At 37.6% G+C, this 15,368-nt stretch overlaps 5 protein-coding genes and 1 non-coding gene across 6 annotated transcripts; 2 read left to right on the top strand and 4 right to left on the bottom strand.

Annotated features, from left to right (window-relative positions):
* Positions 1 to 271: 271 nt before the first annotated feature.
* PET127 (Pet127p) lies at positions 272 to 2,602 on the bottom strand (the record flags this gene model as incomplete). Its single annotated transcript, XM_018365544.1, has 1 exon — positions 272 to 2,602. One exon carries the CDS (start codon positions 2,600 to 2,602, stop codon positions 272 to 274), a length of 2,331 nt encoding a protein of 776 aa, XP_018221799.1.
* Positions 2,603 to 2,899: 297 nt separating this feature from the next.
* On the top strand, positions 2,900 to 3,550 carry ERP4 (Erp4p; the record flags this gene model as incomplete). Its single annotated transcript, XM_018365543.1, has 1 exon — positions 2,900 to 3,550. The coding sequence occupies one exon, from the start codon at positions 2,900 to 2,902 to the stop codon at positions 3,548 to 3,550; it is 651 nt and encodes a 216-aa protein (XP_018221798.1).
* Positions 3,551 to 4,132: 582 nt separating this feature from the next.
* RTS1 (protein phosphatase 2A regulatory subunit RTS1) lies at positions 4,133 to 6,409 on the bottom strand (the record flags this gene model as incomplete). The annotated part of the gene is made up of 1 exon (XM_018365542.1): positions 4,133 to 6,409. The coding sequence occupies one exon, from the start codon at positions 6,407 to 6,409 to the stop codon at positions 4,133 to 4,135; it is 2,277 nt and encodes a 758-aa protein (XP_018221797.1).
* Positions 6,410 to 6,860: 451 nt separating this feature from the next.
* Positions 6,861 to 7,538, bottom strand: DI49_2416 (uncharacterized protein; the record flags this gene model as incomplete). The annotated part of the gene is made up of 1 exon (XM_018365541.1): positions 6,861 to 7,538. The coding sequence occupies one exon, from the start codon at positions 7,536 to 7,538 to the stop codon at positions 6,861 to 6,863; it is 678 nt and encodes a 225-aa protein (XP_018221796.1).
* A 1,848-nt stretch (positions 7,539 to 9,386) lies between these two features.
* On the top strand, positions 9,387 to 9,459 carry DI49_2415. Its single transcript has one exon. It is a non-coding gene; the product is annotated as a tRNA-Thr (tRNA).
* Positions 9,460 to 9,673: 214 nt separating this feature from the next.
* AUS1 (ATP-binding cassette sterol transporter AUS1) lies at positions 9,674 to 13,858 on the bottom strand (the record flags this gene model as incomplete). Its single annotated transcript, XM_018365540.1, has 1 exon — positions 9,674 to 13,858. One exon carries the CDS (start codon positions 13,856 to 13,858, stop codon positions 9,674 to 9,676), a length of 4,185 nt encoding a protein of 1,394 aa, XP_018221795.1.
* Between the last annotated feature and the right edge of the window lie 1,510 nt (positions 13,859 to 15,368).

The raw sequence follows: 15,368 nt of genomic DNA, 5'->3' as shown, positions 1-15,368 counted from the left end.
TTACGAACACAATAAGCTGTTTTTTATCTGGCCAAAATAGGCCATTTCTTGTAGGTTTAGAAGCCTTCTCTTAACGGTATCTTTAGAGTACACATAAAAATACCCGCCCCCCTCGAGAGCTATTAATGATAAAAATGGTTATACTTACAAGAGTAGTGTGACATATATTAGTATTTGTAAAAATATACAATAGTTACATGAGCAAGGGAAAACGCTTAAGAGATTAAATTGTTTTCGCTCACATTAAGTTTCTGGCGCTAAAAATCATTCCTTACGCATGCAATTTAGCATTACTTTCCCAAAGTTTCCTTCGTAGAGCACCCTTCTTGGCGTATGCACGCAGCTTGGTTTGTAGTCGTGAGGGACCAAAATTTGATGATTTGTTGTGACTTGTGCTACTGCCGTGTTTCCTGCGGGTTTGCAATTTTTTGATTCGATTTATAATTTCATCCTTTCGGGATGTGTCTGGTTCCTGACGTGTAAGGACTTGGTTCTTCAACGCCTTTAATTTAACATCTAGATATTTCAGGTATAAACTCCTCAACTCCTTCTTATCGATGATATCTGTAAAGGTAGAATTGACTTCCCAAGTGGAAACATCTGATGCATGGAAGAAGTTTGGAGTTTGTGTGGATCGTATATCCTTATACCAATCTCGCTTCATTATGTCAGAAATATATTCACGGGCATCGGGGTCCAGAATATCTTTCTTTTTCGAAGCAAATGTTGGCAGATTCATAGTACTAGGGTGATGATGGTAGAAATGCTTGACGTTTACCTTAAAGCCGACCAACATATCCAAGTTCTCTTCTAAAAGATTTTCATTATACAGGCGAATGTTCGTTAGCTCTTCTGTCAATTGTTCGTTCGAAGCCTCCTTTACCAGTAGTGATTTATCCTCATACCCAGATGTTAGTGGCAGGGCTACGATATTTAGAACTGGCTCGTTAAAGAAGCGGCCATTTTTCAGCTGTTTTTCTTCAACTTCGGTTTTGAGCATTATTTTACACATTTCCCAGCTAGTAGTGTTTGAGTTCAGTAATTGCTCAACATGCTTCAAAATATTGCTAAACAAATTCATTGACATTTTAAATTCTCTACTAGCCACCAAGGAGGCAATCTCTTTGTCGTTCCTACTGTGGCGTAAAATGTAGTCTTCTTCACCATATATGCCTTTCATAATTTCGTCCTTCTGCTCTAATAAACTATCAAATTTGTTGTTGCATGAAGAATGTATTATATAATCTAACTCATCCAAAGGTAGATATTGGAATCCAAACATTTTAGAGATATTGTGATAGGCAACAAATATACCGTCCATTTTACCAATTCTAGCCTGTAAAGAATATTTCAAAAGTGCGGACCTTATCAATTCAAAATATTCCCTTTCCAAGGATTCAAATTCGCCATAGACCCGGTCTATCTCGTATCCAGTTTGATTATTGTTATTCTCTACATGTGACAAATCATACCTTATAGCAGAAACAGCCCTTGTCTTTAAATCAAAAACACCAGTTCCAGGTAGATTTGGATCGTAGGCGTCTAATTGAGATCTCACGATGAATTCGTCTATGCTGGAATAATGGTAGTTTTCAGCTTGTAAACTGTTAGGCGACTTTTTTGTTAGGAAATCTTCAAGATAGTGTCCCAGTACAGAGAGAACCATTTCTCTATCCAGACTTCGATCGGAATCGATAGAACAAACGCCTTTTTTTTTCTTTCTTAAAATGACTGTTGATGGAAAATATGCACTTTCTGAATAATTACAATTTTTCTGAGGGAAGTTCCTAGATATCGAAGAATCAATGATGTTCAACTTTCTAAAGTTGGAAAGAAGATAATGCAACTGGGAAAGTATCGAGGTCATAGAACTTGACGAGGAAATGTATTTTTTTTTGTGTTCGTTGGCAACCTTCAATAGAGATTCATCCTTGTGAGGTGTGATGAAAATTGGTTTCGTTTGTTTACTCCCAAGAGAACTCGCATTTATATTCTCTTCACTTCTCTTCTCCAAAAACTCTGGATTGATATCCTCCACTGCAGGGTCAAAATTATACATTCCGCTTCTATTATCTCTCAATTTTTGTAACGACAAGGGTTGATATAGTACTCTAGTCAGCCCATGGGCTATTTCAGGTGGCTTATGGTCGTTTTTATGAGCACCTTTTCGATTGTAAGGTACTAATGTATGCTTAACTTTTTGAGCATTTATTTGGAAGGTATATGACCCGCTAGTAGGGCGCGTTCGTGCTCTTGTAGGCTTCAAATATTTAATTTGTCTATCTTCCTTCTTTATGTTTGTTTTAAGCAAATTAAAGGCCTTGTCCATCTCTCGGGTATATTTTTGTCGACCTTCCTTGCCCTTGTCATTAACGTCCTCTGCCGCAGTATTTGTATCGTATATTTCATCAACCATCTGAAGGGCGCTATGTAGGTCGGAACGTAACTTGTCAGGTGGGGTTTCCTCATTGACAGCATCTATGAGAGCAGCGCTTGTATGGCCAATCCATCGCTGATGGCTGCCTCTACTACCGCCACCTATGCTCCAGGCTTGGACAGAGAGACGCCTGGACAGAACATTATAGCCATAAAAACTCATCATAAACACTCCAGATGTATCAGGTACAGCGTGGCTCCTTTGTGTGCTCTGCCTACTATCTTATAAATGACACAGTTTTACCCATTCGCTTCTTGTTAGCCAACGGCACTTTACGGAAACGCGCTTTACTATGAGGTTGTGTTTTTTTTCACTATTTCTCATATTTTGATGTGATTCCTTAAAGAATTGTAACTAAAGGTCTGATACTTCTATTAAAAGCACCTATCTCTACGCCGAAGACGCCTTTTAAGCTTTTATTTTCAGTACTTTCGGTGGGCTCAGTGCGGTATAGTGGTAAGTATGCGTTCTCAATCGTCGCTAAGCATTATGCGTGTTTTTGCTCTGATCGCGACTTTGTTTACTTCATCCTTCTTCGCTCATGCATTTTCCTCCAACTATGCTCCTATAGGCATTTCTTTACCTGCTTTCACGAAAGAATGTCTCTACTATGATTTGTTCTCTGATGAGGATGTGCTCGTGGTCAATTATCAAGTCTTGACTGGTGGGAACTTTGAGATAGATTTCGACATTACCGCCCCTGATGGCACTGTCATTGTTACTGAAAGGCAAAAGAAACACTCTGATTTTTTACTGAAGTCGTTTGGTGTGGGCAAATATACATTCTGTTTGAGTAATAACTATGGTACTTCCCCAAAAAAAGTTGAAATAACTCTAGAAAAAGAAAAGGAAACTGTTTCCTCTCAAGAAAGGAAAGAGGATATTATCGCCAATAATGCCATCGAAGAAATCGACAGAAACCTGAATAAGATCATGAAAACGATGGACTACTTAAGGGCTAGAGAATGGAGAAACATGTACACAGTAAGCTCTACAGATTCAAGGTTAACGTGGCTATCATTATTAATTATGGGAGTAATGGTCGGTATTAGTATAGTGCAAGCTTTGATTATTCAATTTTTTTTTAATAGTCGCCAAAAAAACTATGTATAAGTTACTTCAAAGCTTCTAAATATCATATAAACTTCTATGCTACGGAGCGTTACTATTTTTTATCATGATTCTAACTTTTTTTATTTAATTATTTATGAAATATCTTTGATACTTCAGTTTTTAATATCCAAATAAAAAGAGGCTAGTACACGTATAACGAATAACGAATGAAGTGTAAAATAAATAAATGAGAAGAAACGATAACGCAGAGGAGCCAAAAAAGGGCAAGGACGTTCGAGAAAAGTACAAAGAGGTAATAAAATGAAGACACGCTTATAAAAATCATTGAACTAATGATAAAGAGACCTTTTTGCTCACCTCAGAATCGAAGTGTTATTTGATTGGTTATTTTCTGTTCTTTTTTCTTTTTGAATTTAGGATAATTTTTCAATTTATCTGTTTATACTTTTTTTTGTTCTTTTTTATATATTTTACTGCTTTCAGTAATGTACTCGTTTTATTATTCACACCATTGAGAACATGCAAAATACGGAGATGAAGAAAAAAAGAAGTTAATACCATCCTTACAGCTTTTATCACATAGCATGCTCCATACTTCTTCATTTCTTTTAACCAGTGATTTTACTGTATTTCGCTGTCACTTTCGTTTTCATTCTCTTCATTTAATGTGTTATTTTCTTTGTCTTTATTGTAGTCATTTCTTAGTTCTGGATTCATTCTCTCATTGGCTGCATACTGGTCCTTTTCATTGTTAATTTTTAAGCCCCTTACATATTCTTCAAGCTTGTTCCAGTTTTCTTCACGTTGGATTTTACGTTGTTGAGTTTCTTTCGCACTTGATAAGTACAATGCATTACAGTTTTCGTATAATACTGGATTTGTTTCCAAAAAAATCTTTAGAGCTTTGAATGCCATTGCATGAATTGCTCTATTCCACGAGCCTGAATTAATAGCCTGTTCAACAAGCATATAAGGATCTGAAATGCTATCTTCACCGTTTGCTGTATCTAACTCTAACTGAGATGTCAGTTCATATAATGCAGGAAATATTATGGGCAGAATAACTTCGGCATTTTCAATACATAAATTTAAGAAGTATTCATTATTCCAGTAACTTAAAACTTTTTCTGCCACTTGGAAATGTGGAGATGAAATACACTTAGCCAATTGAACAAACAGTGGGACTTCAACCTTTATAAATTCCAATGGTTCGATTACTTCAAATATATCTTCAATTTCATTCAAAAACATAATTTCTTTTGTAGAGTTGATTTTTGGCCAATAACGCAATAAGCCCATAACCACTTCTTCAGTTAATAAAGGATCTTTTTCGAGGAATTGTACGATACAGTAAGCCAATTGTGGGTGGTATAACGATAAACAACGGACCTTGTGTAATGGAATCAATATTCTCACCAGGAAAACCTTGTGCTCTTCCTTTAGCGGTAGAGCAAACCCATTAATGATTGAACCCAATATTTCTAACAGCTCTGCTACACCATTGAATTTTTCAGTTTCATAAATGAATTGTAAGAAGATGTTGTTCATTGAACGACGAATAAAGCTTCTTAGTGACAAGAACTTCCCGTATATCCTGTGCAATGTTGTTTTCAAGCAATCTCTTTCTCTAATGTCTTCGCTATCAAATAGTTCTAGGAGCTTTAAAATGAAGTCTTGGTCGATGTATTGTTTAGCAATTTGATGATTAAAGTCAGGACTTTCCACAAATCTTAAAAAGAATTCATAAACTGCCTGCATGTGAGGCCAAGCCAATTCATTGACCGGCTCATCTTCATCTGGATCATAAATATCACCAACAGGATTTACTGGCGGTGGAATAGGTCTAAATAGATTGACTTTAAACATGTTTACTACATGAGCATACATCTCACTTGTATAGGTAAACCTGTTTGTCACAAGAAATTCTATTAGTTCATCCAAAGTACTTCTTTTTATTTCTTTACCTTGAATGTCGAAACTAGGATCATTAAAATCAAACATGGTATTGCATTGATCAACTTTAGCGATAAACAAGGGAATTCTTTCTTCGGGGGAAACTTCATTGAAATTTGGCAGTTTCGTCAACGGTGTGTACCTAGAGGGCTCGAATCTTGATGAAGAGTGACGTTGAGGAGTCTTGATCAATTCTAAATCCGTATCGGGATTTAGTTTTGTTGGCGTTGGTAGCCTCTCAAACGAGTGTGATGATCTGGGAATGTCAATACTTTGAGAAGAAGAATGGTTTGCATCTGCAGTATTGCTACTACTAGTATTACTGTTGTTGTTGATGTTGCTATTACCGTTATCCACGTGTGGGGAAGCCACTGTTCCTGTAGCACTTGTAGTTGGAGAAGATGGAACAGCTGATGCTGCACCTAATAATGTGGGGTGTGCATGGTTTTCACCGGACGCCCTTTTATCATCCTTTGTGACAGTAAGTACCGGGGTAGCACTTATCACAGTGGTAGAAGATGATGTAGAAGATGAAGAAGGCCCTTGCTTCTGAGGCTGTGGTTGTTTGGTCTGATCTTGCCCTTTTCTCGAACTTGATTTTTTTGTGGAAGTTGAACCGGAGCGACTGACGCTTGAGCTCCTACTGCTGCTGCTGCTGCTGGAAGTAGGAGTGGCAGTTGTTTTTGCCTTTGGGGTAGAACTACCTTGATGCTTTCCCTGCGCAGGAGCCGTACCTGACACCTTGCCCTTGTCAGTCGTAGTCTTTGATCCCGTGCTGCTTGTGGTACCGTGGGTAGAAGAAGTAGCTGAAGTCGGCTTTTTAGTTGCCGACGTTGCGGTTGAAGCTTTTTCTTTTTCCTTCTCTTTGTCCTTCTTTTTACTGTTTGAAGAAGAAGAAGACCCAGTGGTCTTCTTTATCAATCTCTGTTTAAAACCACGCATCATATTGAGCAGCGGCTGTTTTGGGAATGGTGGTGACCTCTGTACTAAGTAAAACTTTTATTCAAAATAAAAAAAGCCAGTTCTGAAGGATATTAAGATGAATAAATATTTGGGGAACGGTTTATATGTTTATCTAAACAAAAAAAGGAAAAAAAAGTAATTCGAGGGGGTGAAACAAAACGCTGCCGGAAATGTTGACGACAATGGCGATGAATCCTTAAGATGAAGGGTTTGTCAGTGCACTGTGTTGCTTAATAGCAGTCTTATCAAATAAAACAGGAAGCGAAACAAAGTGCTTCACTCATTTTCCAGTAAGCAATTGTCAGATACTTTTTTTCCTTCCTCGCCAGCCGGGATAGGGGGCTGTGACCCGGTGAAAAAGCGTTATTCTAATATGTACTATTATTATATGCTCATACCTATAAAAGAAGTCTATAAGAATGTTTGGAAGATATCATGCACGAAAGACGGTGTCTGCGTCTCTATGGTAGAGCATCAGGTAGGCCGTGAATCCCTCCCCCTGTGGGTCTGGTTTGCACTCGGAGTTTACTTCCCCAGCCCCAAATTGGAACTCTAGGTAGGTTCTAAAACCGAAGTATTCGTAGACAGATCTCGCGTGTTCTGAAATTGCCTCGAGAACAAGGGCGCAATTGGTTTTGTCTGCTTTGCGTTTGTATTCTTCGAGTATCTTTCTAACCGAACCTCTAATTTCAGGGTGACTGAGGTCTTTTCCAATGGCATAGAGGTAGTAATAGTCCATTCCCTCGGGCATGACTTCATGCTTTCTCGCAGTCAAGTCGTCAAAGAAAATCTTATTAAAAGACTCATCGTCAGATAACGTGGCAGGCAAGTGGTGCCCAGGACGACTCCATATACCTACGGCATCGAAATCGTTGGCCTCAGCGATTTCACCGTCCAAGTCATGGTAGCATGTCGTATAGTAATGTATTATGGCGTTTATCCTTGCTCTTGAAACCTTTTCCTCTATTGGAATATGAAAGAATTTTTTCATTAGGTAATCATTGGCGTACGAATTTTCGAACGCCTTACACAGCGTTCTCGAAGCTCTCTCGACATCGTTTGTCAAATTTACTGGCAGAGTCTCTCCTTTAGGGATTGGTGATGCTAGCATATTTCGCTTGACTTCAATTGTGTCAGTCAAATATTTTCTTAACTAATATATTTTTTATTGTTCTCTTTTTTTGCATTCTTATAGTAGTAATGGAAAAAAAAAAAAAAAAAAAAAAGTCGTTTACAATATGAAGATACGAGGGATGCTCTGCTCGAGGTCCTAATTAAGAGTCACAAGATGGGAAACAATAGCTACAACTAAAAGATAAGAAGTCAAACGATTTTACAAACATGACTACAAGGGCAGGAAGACGTATACATAGTTAGTTAGTTTTTTTTCTTTCTTTTCCTATTGATTCTGGTAGCTGGAATAACAAACTAATAATTTTTAATTAGCTCTTGTAATGACATGCTACGTTATTTTTACATTTACCAGTTAGAGATTCTACATTTGAATAATGTAACAACCGTTGTTACCCGAAAGCAGGGCGTGACTGTTTAAACTATTTGTTTTAATCGTCCTCTTGTGTTGTGTTTATGGCGTCAAAGTGCTTTCTTGAAATATAAATGAACTTCTTTCTCTACCATGCGTCAGTCAGTTATTGAGTTGACGTTTGCCTTTTTTGCATGCATGATGAGCACAAGTCATAAATAAAAAAAGGAAACTGGGGCTACCAATAAGTCGATGAAAAGCGCACGTAACAATTAAAACAGGCCGGTGAATTGTGGACTTCCAAGTTTCAAATGAGCCCCATCTCGAAGACCCTAAAGACAACTTTGTCCGGCAGATCTGATTGCGCCAGTAAAAGCAGGTATTATATGTCACATCAAAAGAGGTAAAAAACCTTTCATATATGGGCAACAAGAGGGATAGAATAACGTAAAAAAAGGCTTTTTTTGTTCTCACAAAAACGTTGTAACATTCAAGATTTCATAGTAATTGTTACCTGACGTAATCTTGATCCCTGAATCGAATTACGTAAGCAGGCTTTACTATTATGTAATTGTGGACTTTTCCTAATTTCTCGGTTTATCATGAAGAAAGGTCACCAAAACTCAAGTTTCTCGAGTAGCAGAAAGTTAGCAGAGTACAGGAGAAGGATGTTTGAGCATAAATCGACTGCCCTCTGCCTATTACTACCGTAACAGATCGATATTTGGTTCGTTTTATGGTGTCAAGAGAGGACATCAAATTAGAAGACCGTTGATAACAGAAAGATGAGTCAATATAAAACATACAAGAGATTAGCACCACATTAGCAAATTTACTCCAGAAAGTGGACTTTGCTTAAATGAAGCACCCGAAATATATAAATACCGTAACAAAATAGTTTAGATATGAGATTCGGCGCTTTCACCACCCGTTACATTCAGATCTGCTGGAACGAGATTCAACTATTGTCCATCTATTACTATTATATACGGTGTTAAAAGATGAAATAAACTACAAGACCAGTAAGTTAAGATTCAAAGTGTCGTCGAAATTAATGGAAGCTGAAGTGCAAGGATTGATATTGTAATAGGATCAATGAATGACAACATATAAAAAGAGGAACAGAATCATTTATAATATTATGCAAAATTATTGATTCCTTTTTGTGAATTCCTAAATTCATGAGGAGAATATCTAGTATAATCCGTATACATAATATTATAACATTAAGAAATAATGGAATCCCAAAGATCATCGTACAATTTAAATGGTTATTACGACTCAATATTGTTTTCCGCCATGTTACACTTTCAATCCGACTACAATCTTGCCGGGGTTCATACAAAGATATATGTGCAAACTCCTACGTCACCGTCGCAATCTATTGAACCATTGTTGCATGACGGTTGGTTACTTTATTGAATATAGCATCTATAGTTTTAACCAATGTGTATGATAAGAATATCAATAATTAGAGCTTCTATGGCCAAGTTGGTAAGGCGCCACACTAGTAATGTGGAGATCGTCGGTTCAAATCCGACTGGAAGCATTTTTTTTCTTAGAGAAAGCACTATTTAACCTAATTGATTTTTCAAGTCGAACGCTGACAACGGGTTTTTTTTGATGTGTGCACACGACAACATTGTTTGGTCATTTTTACTAGAAACTTATTTGAAGAAATACGAATTATTAAAAAGTCGAAAATAAAAAATTAAAAATTACTATTAAGTAGAAAGGAAATAATATATTGTTAAAAAAGGGTATTAGTTTTGTGCAGATTTTTTTCCTTTGTGTGGAGTTATCTTAGAGATGAATTTGCCAACTTTAGGCCATACTCTTGCCACGTAAGTTAAGTAATAACCAGCAAACATTGCAAAGAAATTGAAACCAACAAAAGCCCACTCGATACCAAAGTTTCTCCAAACATGGTTATAGCTCATGTTTTCATTTTTCAGGAAATCATCACCAACAGTGTACGTACAGTAAGCACAGACGGTGAAGGTGTTTTTGTTATGCAAGTAACCACCATATTCTTCAATGAAGGCTTCCATGAATTTGCCACAAGTCTGCCCTGCCATAGGTTGTCCGGGAACCATTTCACTCATATCACACTTAATTTCCCAATCGTGTAATAGAATACTAACAAATGTTTCAACGAAATATGTGTATGGTGAAACTCTGTACATAAACTTCCAGAAAGTTGGGAACAATGAGTACGGTTGCATAACACCACAAAATGATGCTGTGAAACTGTAAATGAATGCAACGAAAACCGCAGCGGTTTGCAGGTTAGGAGCAGTATAGATCAACCACAAACCCAGGGTTGCATAGTAAGCAGAGAAAAGCATATAGTTTAAAAAGAAAACACCAGCACTCCAGCCAGCATTGTTGAACCCACAGCAAAAGAATGCGCAAACGAAAAATAATGCTGAACTTGTAAGTGCCAGTGGTAATTCAATAATGCATTGCGATAAAAGAAGAACGGTCCAATGGTAGGTGTTCGATCTAGCTTCTCTTGCAATGTAGACTTGCTTTGTTTTCAATGCTTTGTCTTGAATCTGATTGATCAAAGGAGATGAAACACAAAGAGCCATGAAACAGAAGAAAATACTATCCTGCAAACCAATAATATTATGCTTAATGTTCCAAAATGAGAAACCAATAAACAAACCGGCACCACCATTCAAACTGTATTTGGCCATAACGTAAGTCAAATCTCTCTTGGTGCAAATATATTGTCTTTTCGTAATGAGAGTTAGTTGCTGTAAATATGAAGGCTGTTGCCATAGTGATGTTGTGTAATCAACACCAGAGGCACGAGCATCATCTTCCAACCTAGCTGTTTCTCTTTCAACTAACTTTTTCTCTGTAGATGACTCCCATAATGTGCCCCAGTTTTTAGCTTCCTTGTTCAACGTGAAACCTTCCGTCATTCCGCTTTCCTCAACCGAGGAGTTGCTGTTGCCCACGGCGTCAATAATGAAATCAGCGGGATTATCATGCTCTTTATCGTAGACTAATGCGTTGTCGTGAGACATGAAATATCCGCAAGCATCGTCCATTGGTCCAAAGAAAACACACTCACCTCCTCTCTTTAATAAGAAAATATTGTCGAAATGACTGATGACACTTTTACTGGGTTGATGGATAGTACAGAAAATAGCTTGGCCTTGTAATGAAAGCTGTTTCAAAAATTTCACAATTGTTAATGCAGCCTCAGCGTCTAGCCCGGAAGTTGGTTCATCTAAAAACAATAAAAGAGAAGGCTTAGTAACAAGCTCAACACCGATGGACAGCAATTTCTTTTGAGTGGGGTTCAAATCGGCAACCAAAATGTCAGACGGTAACTTTAGTAATTTTGAAACAGTGTCTAAGTAAGTTCTGTCACCATCACCCCTCAAAATACAGGAAATTTCCAATGATTCTTTCACAGTCAATAGATCCAGGTGTAAATCCTGTTGTTGAACAAAACCAATACTTCTTTTGAATGAATCTTCATCTGTCAGTGGTTGACCATCAATCAAAATCTCACCAGTAACGACACCAGATTCGATTCTTTGTGATAACACATTCAATAAAGTCGTCTTACCTGCACCAGATTCACCCATTAAGGCTGTCAAACCAGAACTGATGAAACCGGATGCATTGTTGATGAGCTTCTTGTCACCAACTGTGTAGTTAATGTTTCTCCAAGAAATAACGTGCTTCTGAGTCTCTACTGTTTCCATGTGTCCTTTGTCATGGTAATCTGCTAATGTTATTTCCTTACTTGAAGGCGATACCTGGTATGGGAGAGCAGAGATACTAGACGAAGATGAAGAAACAGAGTGTGATTTTGGCATACCATCGTATCTGTCACCACTGCTTGTGGAAGAGCTTGTACACTTCTTCTTGTTAAAGAATGGTATCCACCTTGTCAACCCGCCGTTAGAGCGCTCTATTTCGTCCTTATTAAAATAAGGCTTAATGTATTGGGACGCAAATAGAGTGCAGGCGATGAGGAACACCAAGAAACCAATAATAATACCAAAGTTTCTCCACACGTGATTGTATGTGTAGGATAAACCTTGTCTCAAATAATCACGACCTCTAACATAATCATTACCTAGGGTTGCACCTTGCCAAGCGCAGGCCTTATGTGAAAATGGAACGTCATCATAAGTGGGGCCTCTTGGAACAATGGTTTCACTACAATCCAGTTTCAAATTGTAAAGTTCGTTGGCTAGTATAGCTTCCATGGCGTACATTGCAGGATTTAAGTAGGCAATCCACACAAACCAAGGATGCATGTTGTTTAAGTAGATAACGTAAGAGGCATACATTGCTATAGCTAACAACAAAATACCAGCGAACAAATTTGCGACAGAAATGGTCGGCGCAATTAACGTCGTCAAAGAGAACAGTGACACCATGCAGAAATTATAAAAGGAAAGGAACAGTAAGAAAATAAAAAATCTTGCGGCCTTGTATTGTAGGTGAGCTAGGAAGTATAGGATGATGCTGAATACGACAACCAAACAGAATTTGAAACAATAATCGAACACTGTGGTTGAAAGAGTTTCAACCCAGTTGGTGTAGAAGTGAAGCTGTGATTGCTTTTTGACAATGGGTTGTCTTTGGAAGGCAATTGGCATATCTGCAAGAGAAAGAAAGGTGAAGAAAAGAATGGAGAAAAAGGTTAAGGAACCTCTTGAGTAAGAACCAATGGTTGTTAATGGAATCTCGTAAAACAAAGAACCAATGACCAAAGATTGAACAACGACGGAAATGAATTGTGCTGTCATGTAAGTCTTATCACCTAAACTTCTTTGAAAAGCTCTCTTTGTACAATATGATAATTGTTTCTTCAATGGAATATTAAAAATAGGTGAAATATCAGAGGGATCGACCCCTTTAATAGAGTCATCAATTAGAGACTCTGCAATCTGTTGTTTTATATTGTTATAATACGAAGAGTGTTTCCATTGGTCATATAAATCCATATCAGAATTATATGTATACTTGGTCACTTCTTTTGCGGCAGTCTTGAGAACGCTAGAAGATGATGAGTTTGATAGGTTTCCGACATTCTTGTTTTTAAATTGAAAATTCAAAATAGAAGTCAAGTACTCAATAATACAGTCATTTGGATCTTTTTCAATACCTAAAGTGTCATGGAAATAAGCCAGACACTCGTCAACGGTACCATAAAAAAGTTGATAGGAATCAGATAACATAAGAATCTTATCAAATTTATCAACAATTTTATCACTAGCCTGAGATATTCTGACTAAGTTAACAGAACGAGTAGCTTTTGCCATTTTTCTAAGAATCTCCAAAAAGTCTAGAGCTGTAGCAGAATCAAGACCTTTCGTAGAGTTATCCCATAGGTAAACAGAACCGTTTGCAATGAACGTTTCAATAATAGAAATACGTTTTCGTTCACCACCAGAAACACCACGGAAAAAATCGTTACCGACAATAGTTTTTAACACATGAGATAGACCAAATTCCTTTAGAAGTTCATTTCTTATTTCATCACGCTCACCCTTTGGAATATCAAACTTACAGCTCAAGGCAAAATCGATTGTCTGTTCTACTGTCAAAAAAGGGAAATGGACATCTTGTTCATTGTTATAAATGATCTGGTGAGGACATTTATCGGAAAAGCTTTTGAACTCGTTATTTTTGAATTTAATCGAGCCTTGGGGAGAGTACGATAAACTTGTTTTACCATGAAATAAAGTTTTAAAAAGAGTAGATGTGGGATTACCCAACACCAAAACCATTTCACCAGCCTCTGCCTGAAAGGTTATATCATTCAATTGATTGGGAGAAGGAGGTGTACTATCTTCGGTATCATAAGTCTTTCGAGAGTCACTCTGTGCATCAGAACCAAATTGAATATTTGCACCATTGAAAGTAAGTGACCCGTTAGCAACAGGGGTAAAATACTTTGAAATCGACATATCACTAAATAAAAAGTGGCGTTTTAAGGACTTCAGAAAAATGAATTTCGCAGCAGTCTTTTTTATTCGGCTAAGGCTCTTTCAAGTATAATTCTGTTTGAATGTGGAGTTACGTCCAAAATTTGTCTAAAAAAAGCTGCGGCTAACTAATACTAAAATCAAAGATGTGTACTATTACAAATATCTGGCATTTCGGAAATGGGTCAAAGGCACCATCTTTATATTCGAATTAGAAAATAAGCATGAAAAGGACACACATCGCATAGTTTCTTGCGTCACATCGTACAGGAGGCAAGTCGCTGTGGCTGTAGTCGCATAGAGGGACTCTCTCAATAGAGCTCGTTTACATCTCTCAGAGGTATTATGGAGTGATCTTCAGGCACTATCTGTAAAACAGCGCTGGCTTGAAGTCCACACAAAAAACAACCTGTCCCTCGAACGACGGTGCGTGAAAAGAAACGACGGGCAGCGGTGCCTATAAAAGGAAATTTCCCATTGTTTACACAGAACATTGCGGAGGCCACGTTGCCTACAAAGGCACGTGCGAATCATGTAAGCAAACGACGGCACCTGTATGAAGACGTTCGTATGGTTCAAACTTGCCCCATACAAGAACACGGATAGCGCCTAAATAGAGTAAACCGAGCATATGTATTGTCGTGTAGAGCATCAGGCTACATCAAGGGATAACAACGGTCCAAACAACAACAGTCTAATGTTAGAATGTCTTCTTGCGCCTTTGCCTTCTGAAGAGCTCAACTGCATCTGGCTGCATCTTTCTAACCGCTTTTCTATCGTAAAGGGTAAACGAGGGGAATATTGAACAGTTCTTTCAAATCTAAGAGGCATATTTGCCAAAAAAGCCTTTTTCAGGCCTTCCTGCAAAGTTTATATAAGGTAGAGCCATGCTATCGAAAAGGTAGGGAATTCTTGTATATCTTTACTCAGTTAACCTATGCTTTGCGTTGTGGTCATCTGTTGCTCGAGACCTCAGGTACAATCAATATGAAGTTTTGGAATACGAATAAGGTCATAATAAAAAACATCATCCTTTAGTATTTTTTTGGGAAATAGGGCCATAGTCGAAAGCCTAATAAGTGAGTCGTTTGAAATTTCTTCGTTCGAGTATTATTTGATAGGAGGCTAAGTAGCTTAATCCTCGATAACTACCAAATAAAAATAACTATGCGTTTAATTTAAAAAAAGATGGCTGAAGAAAAATCTAAACAACAACGGAAATTTTCCTTTCTATTACGCTTATTCCGGTAAGTGTGATAAGTTTGGGCTGCAGTACCTGTTAATTTTTATCTTCAGTTTCACCCTATTTTACCGAGCTCAAGGCTAAACGAAAAAAACAACGCGATGCAGAAAAATAAACAAAAAGCAAGGGAAGTTATTCGATATCTGATACTCAAGAGTTTCTAGCTCTGCCTAAGTAAAAAGGGCAGACTCATCCCCAGATACTTGCAAGGCAACGAGCTTTATTGTAGAAATAAATCTGTCACCTGAA

This window comes from Saccharomyces eubayanus, chromosome XV (assembly GCF_001298625.1).
Source record: "Saccharomyces eubayanus strain FM1318 chromosome XV, whole genome shotgun sequence".
NCBI lineage: Eukaryota > Fungi > Ascomycota > Saccharomycetes > Saccharomycetales > Saccharomycetaceae > Saccharomyces > Saccharomyces eubayanus.
This window is presented reverse-complemented; position numbering and strand designations above follow the sequence as displayed.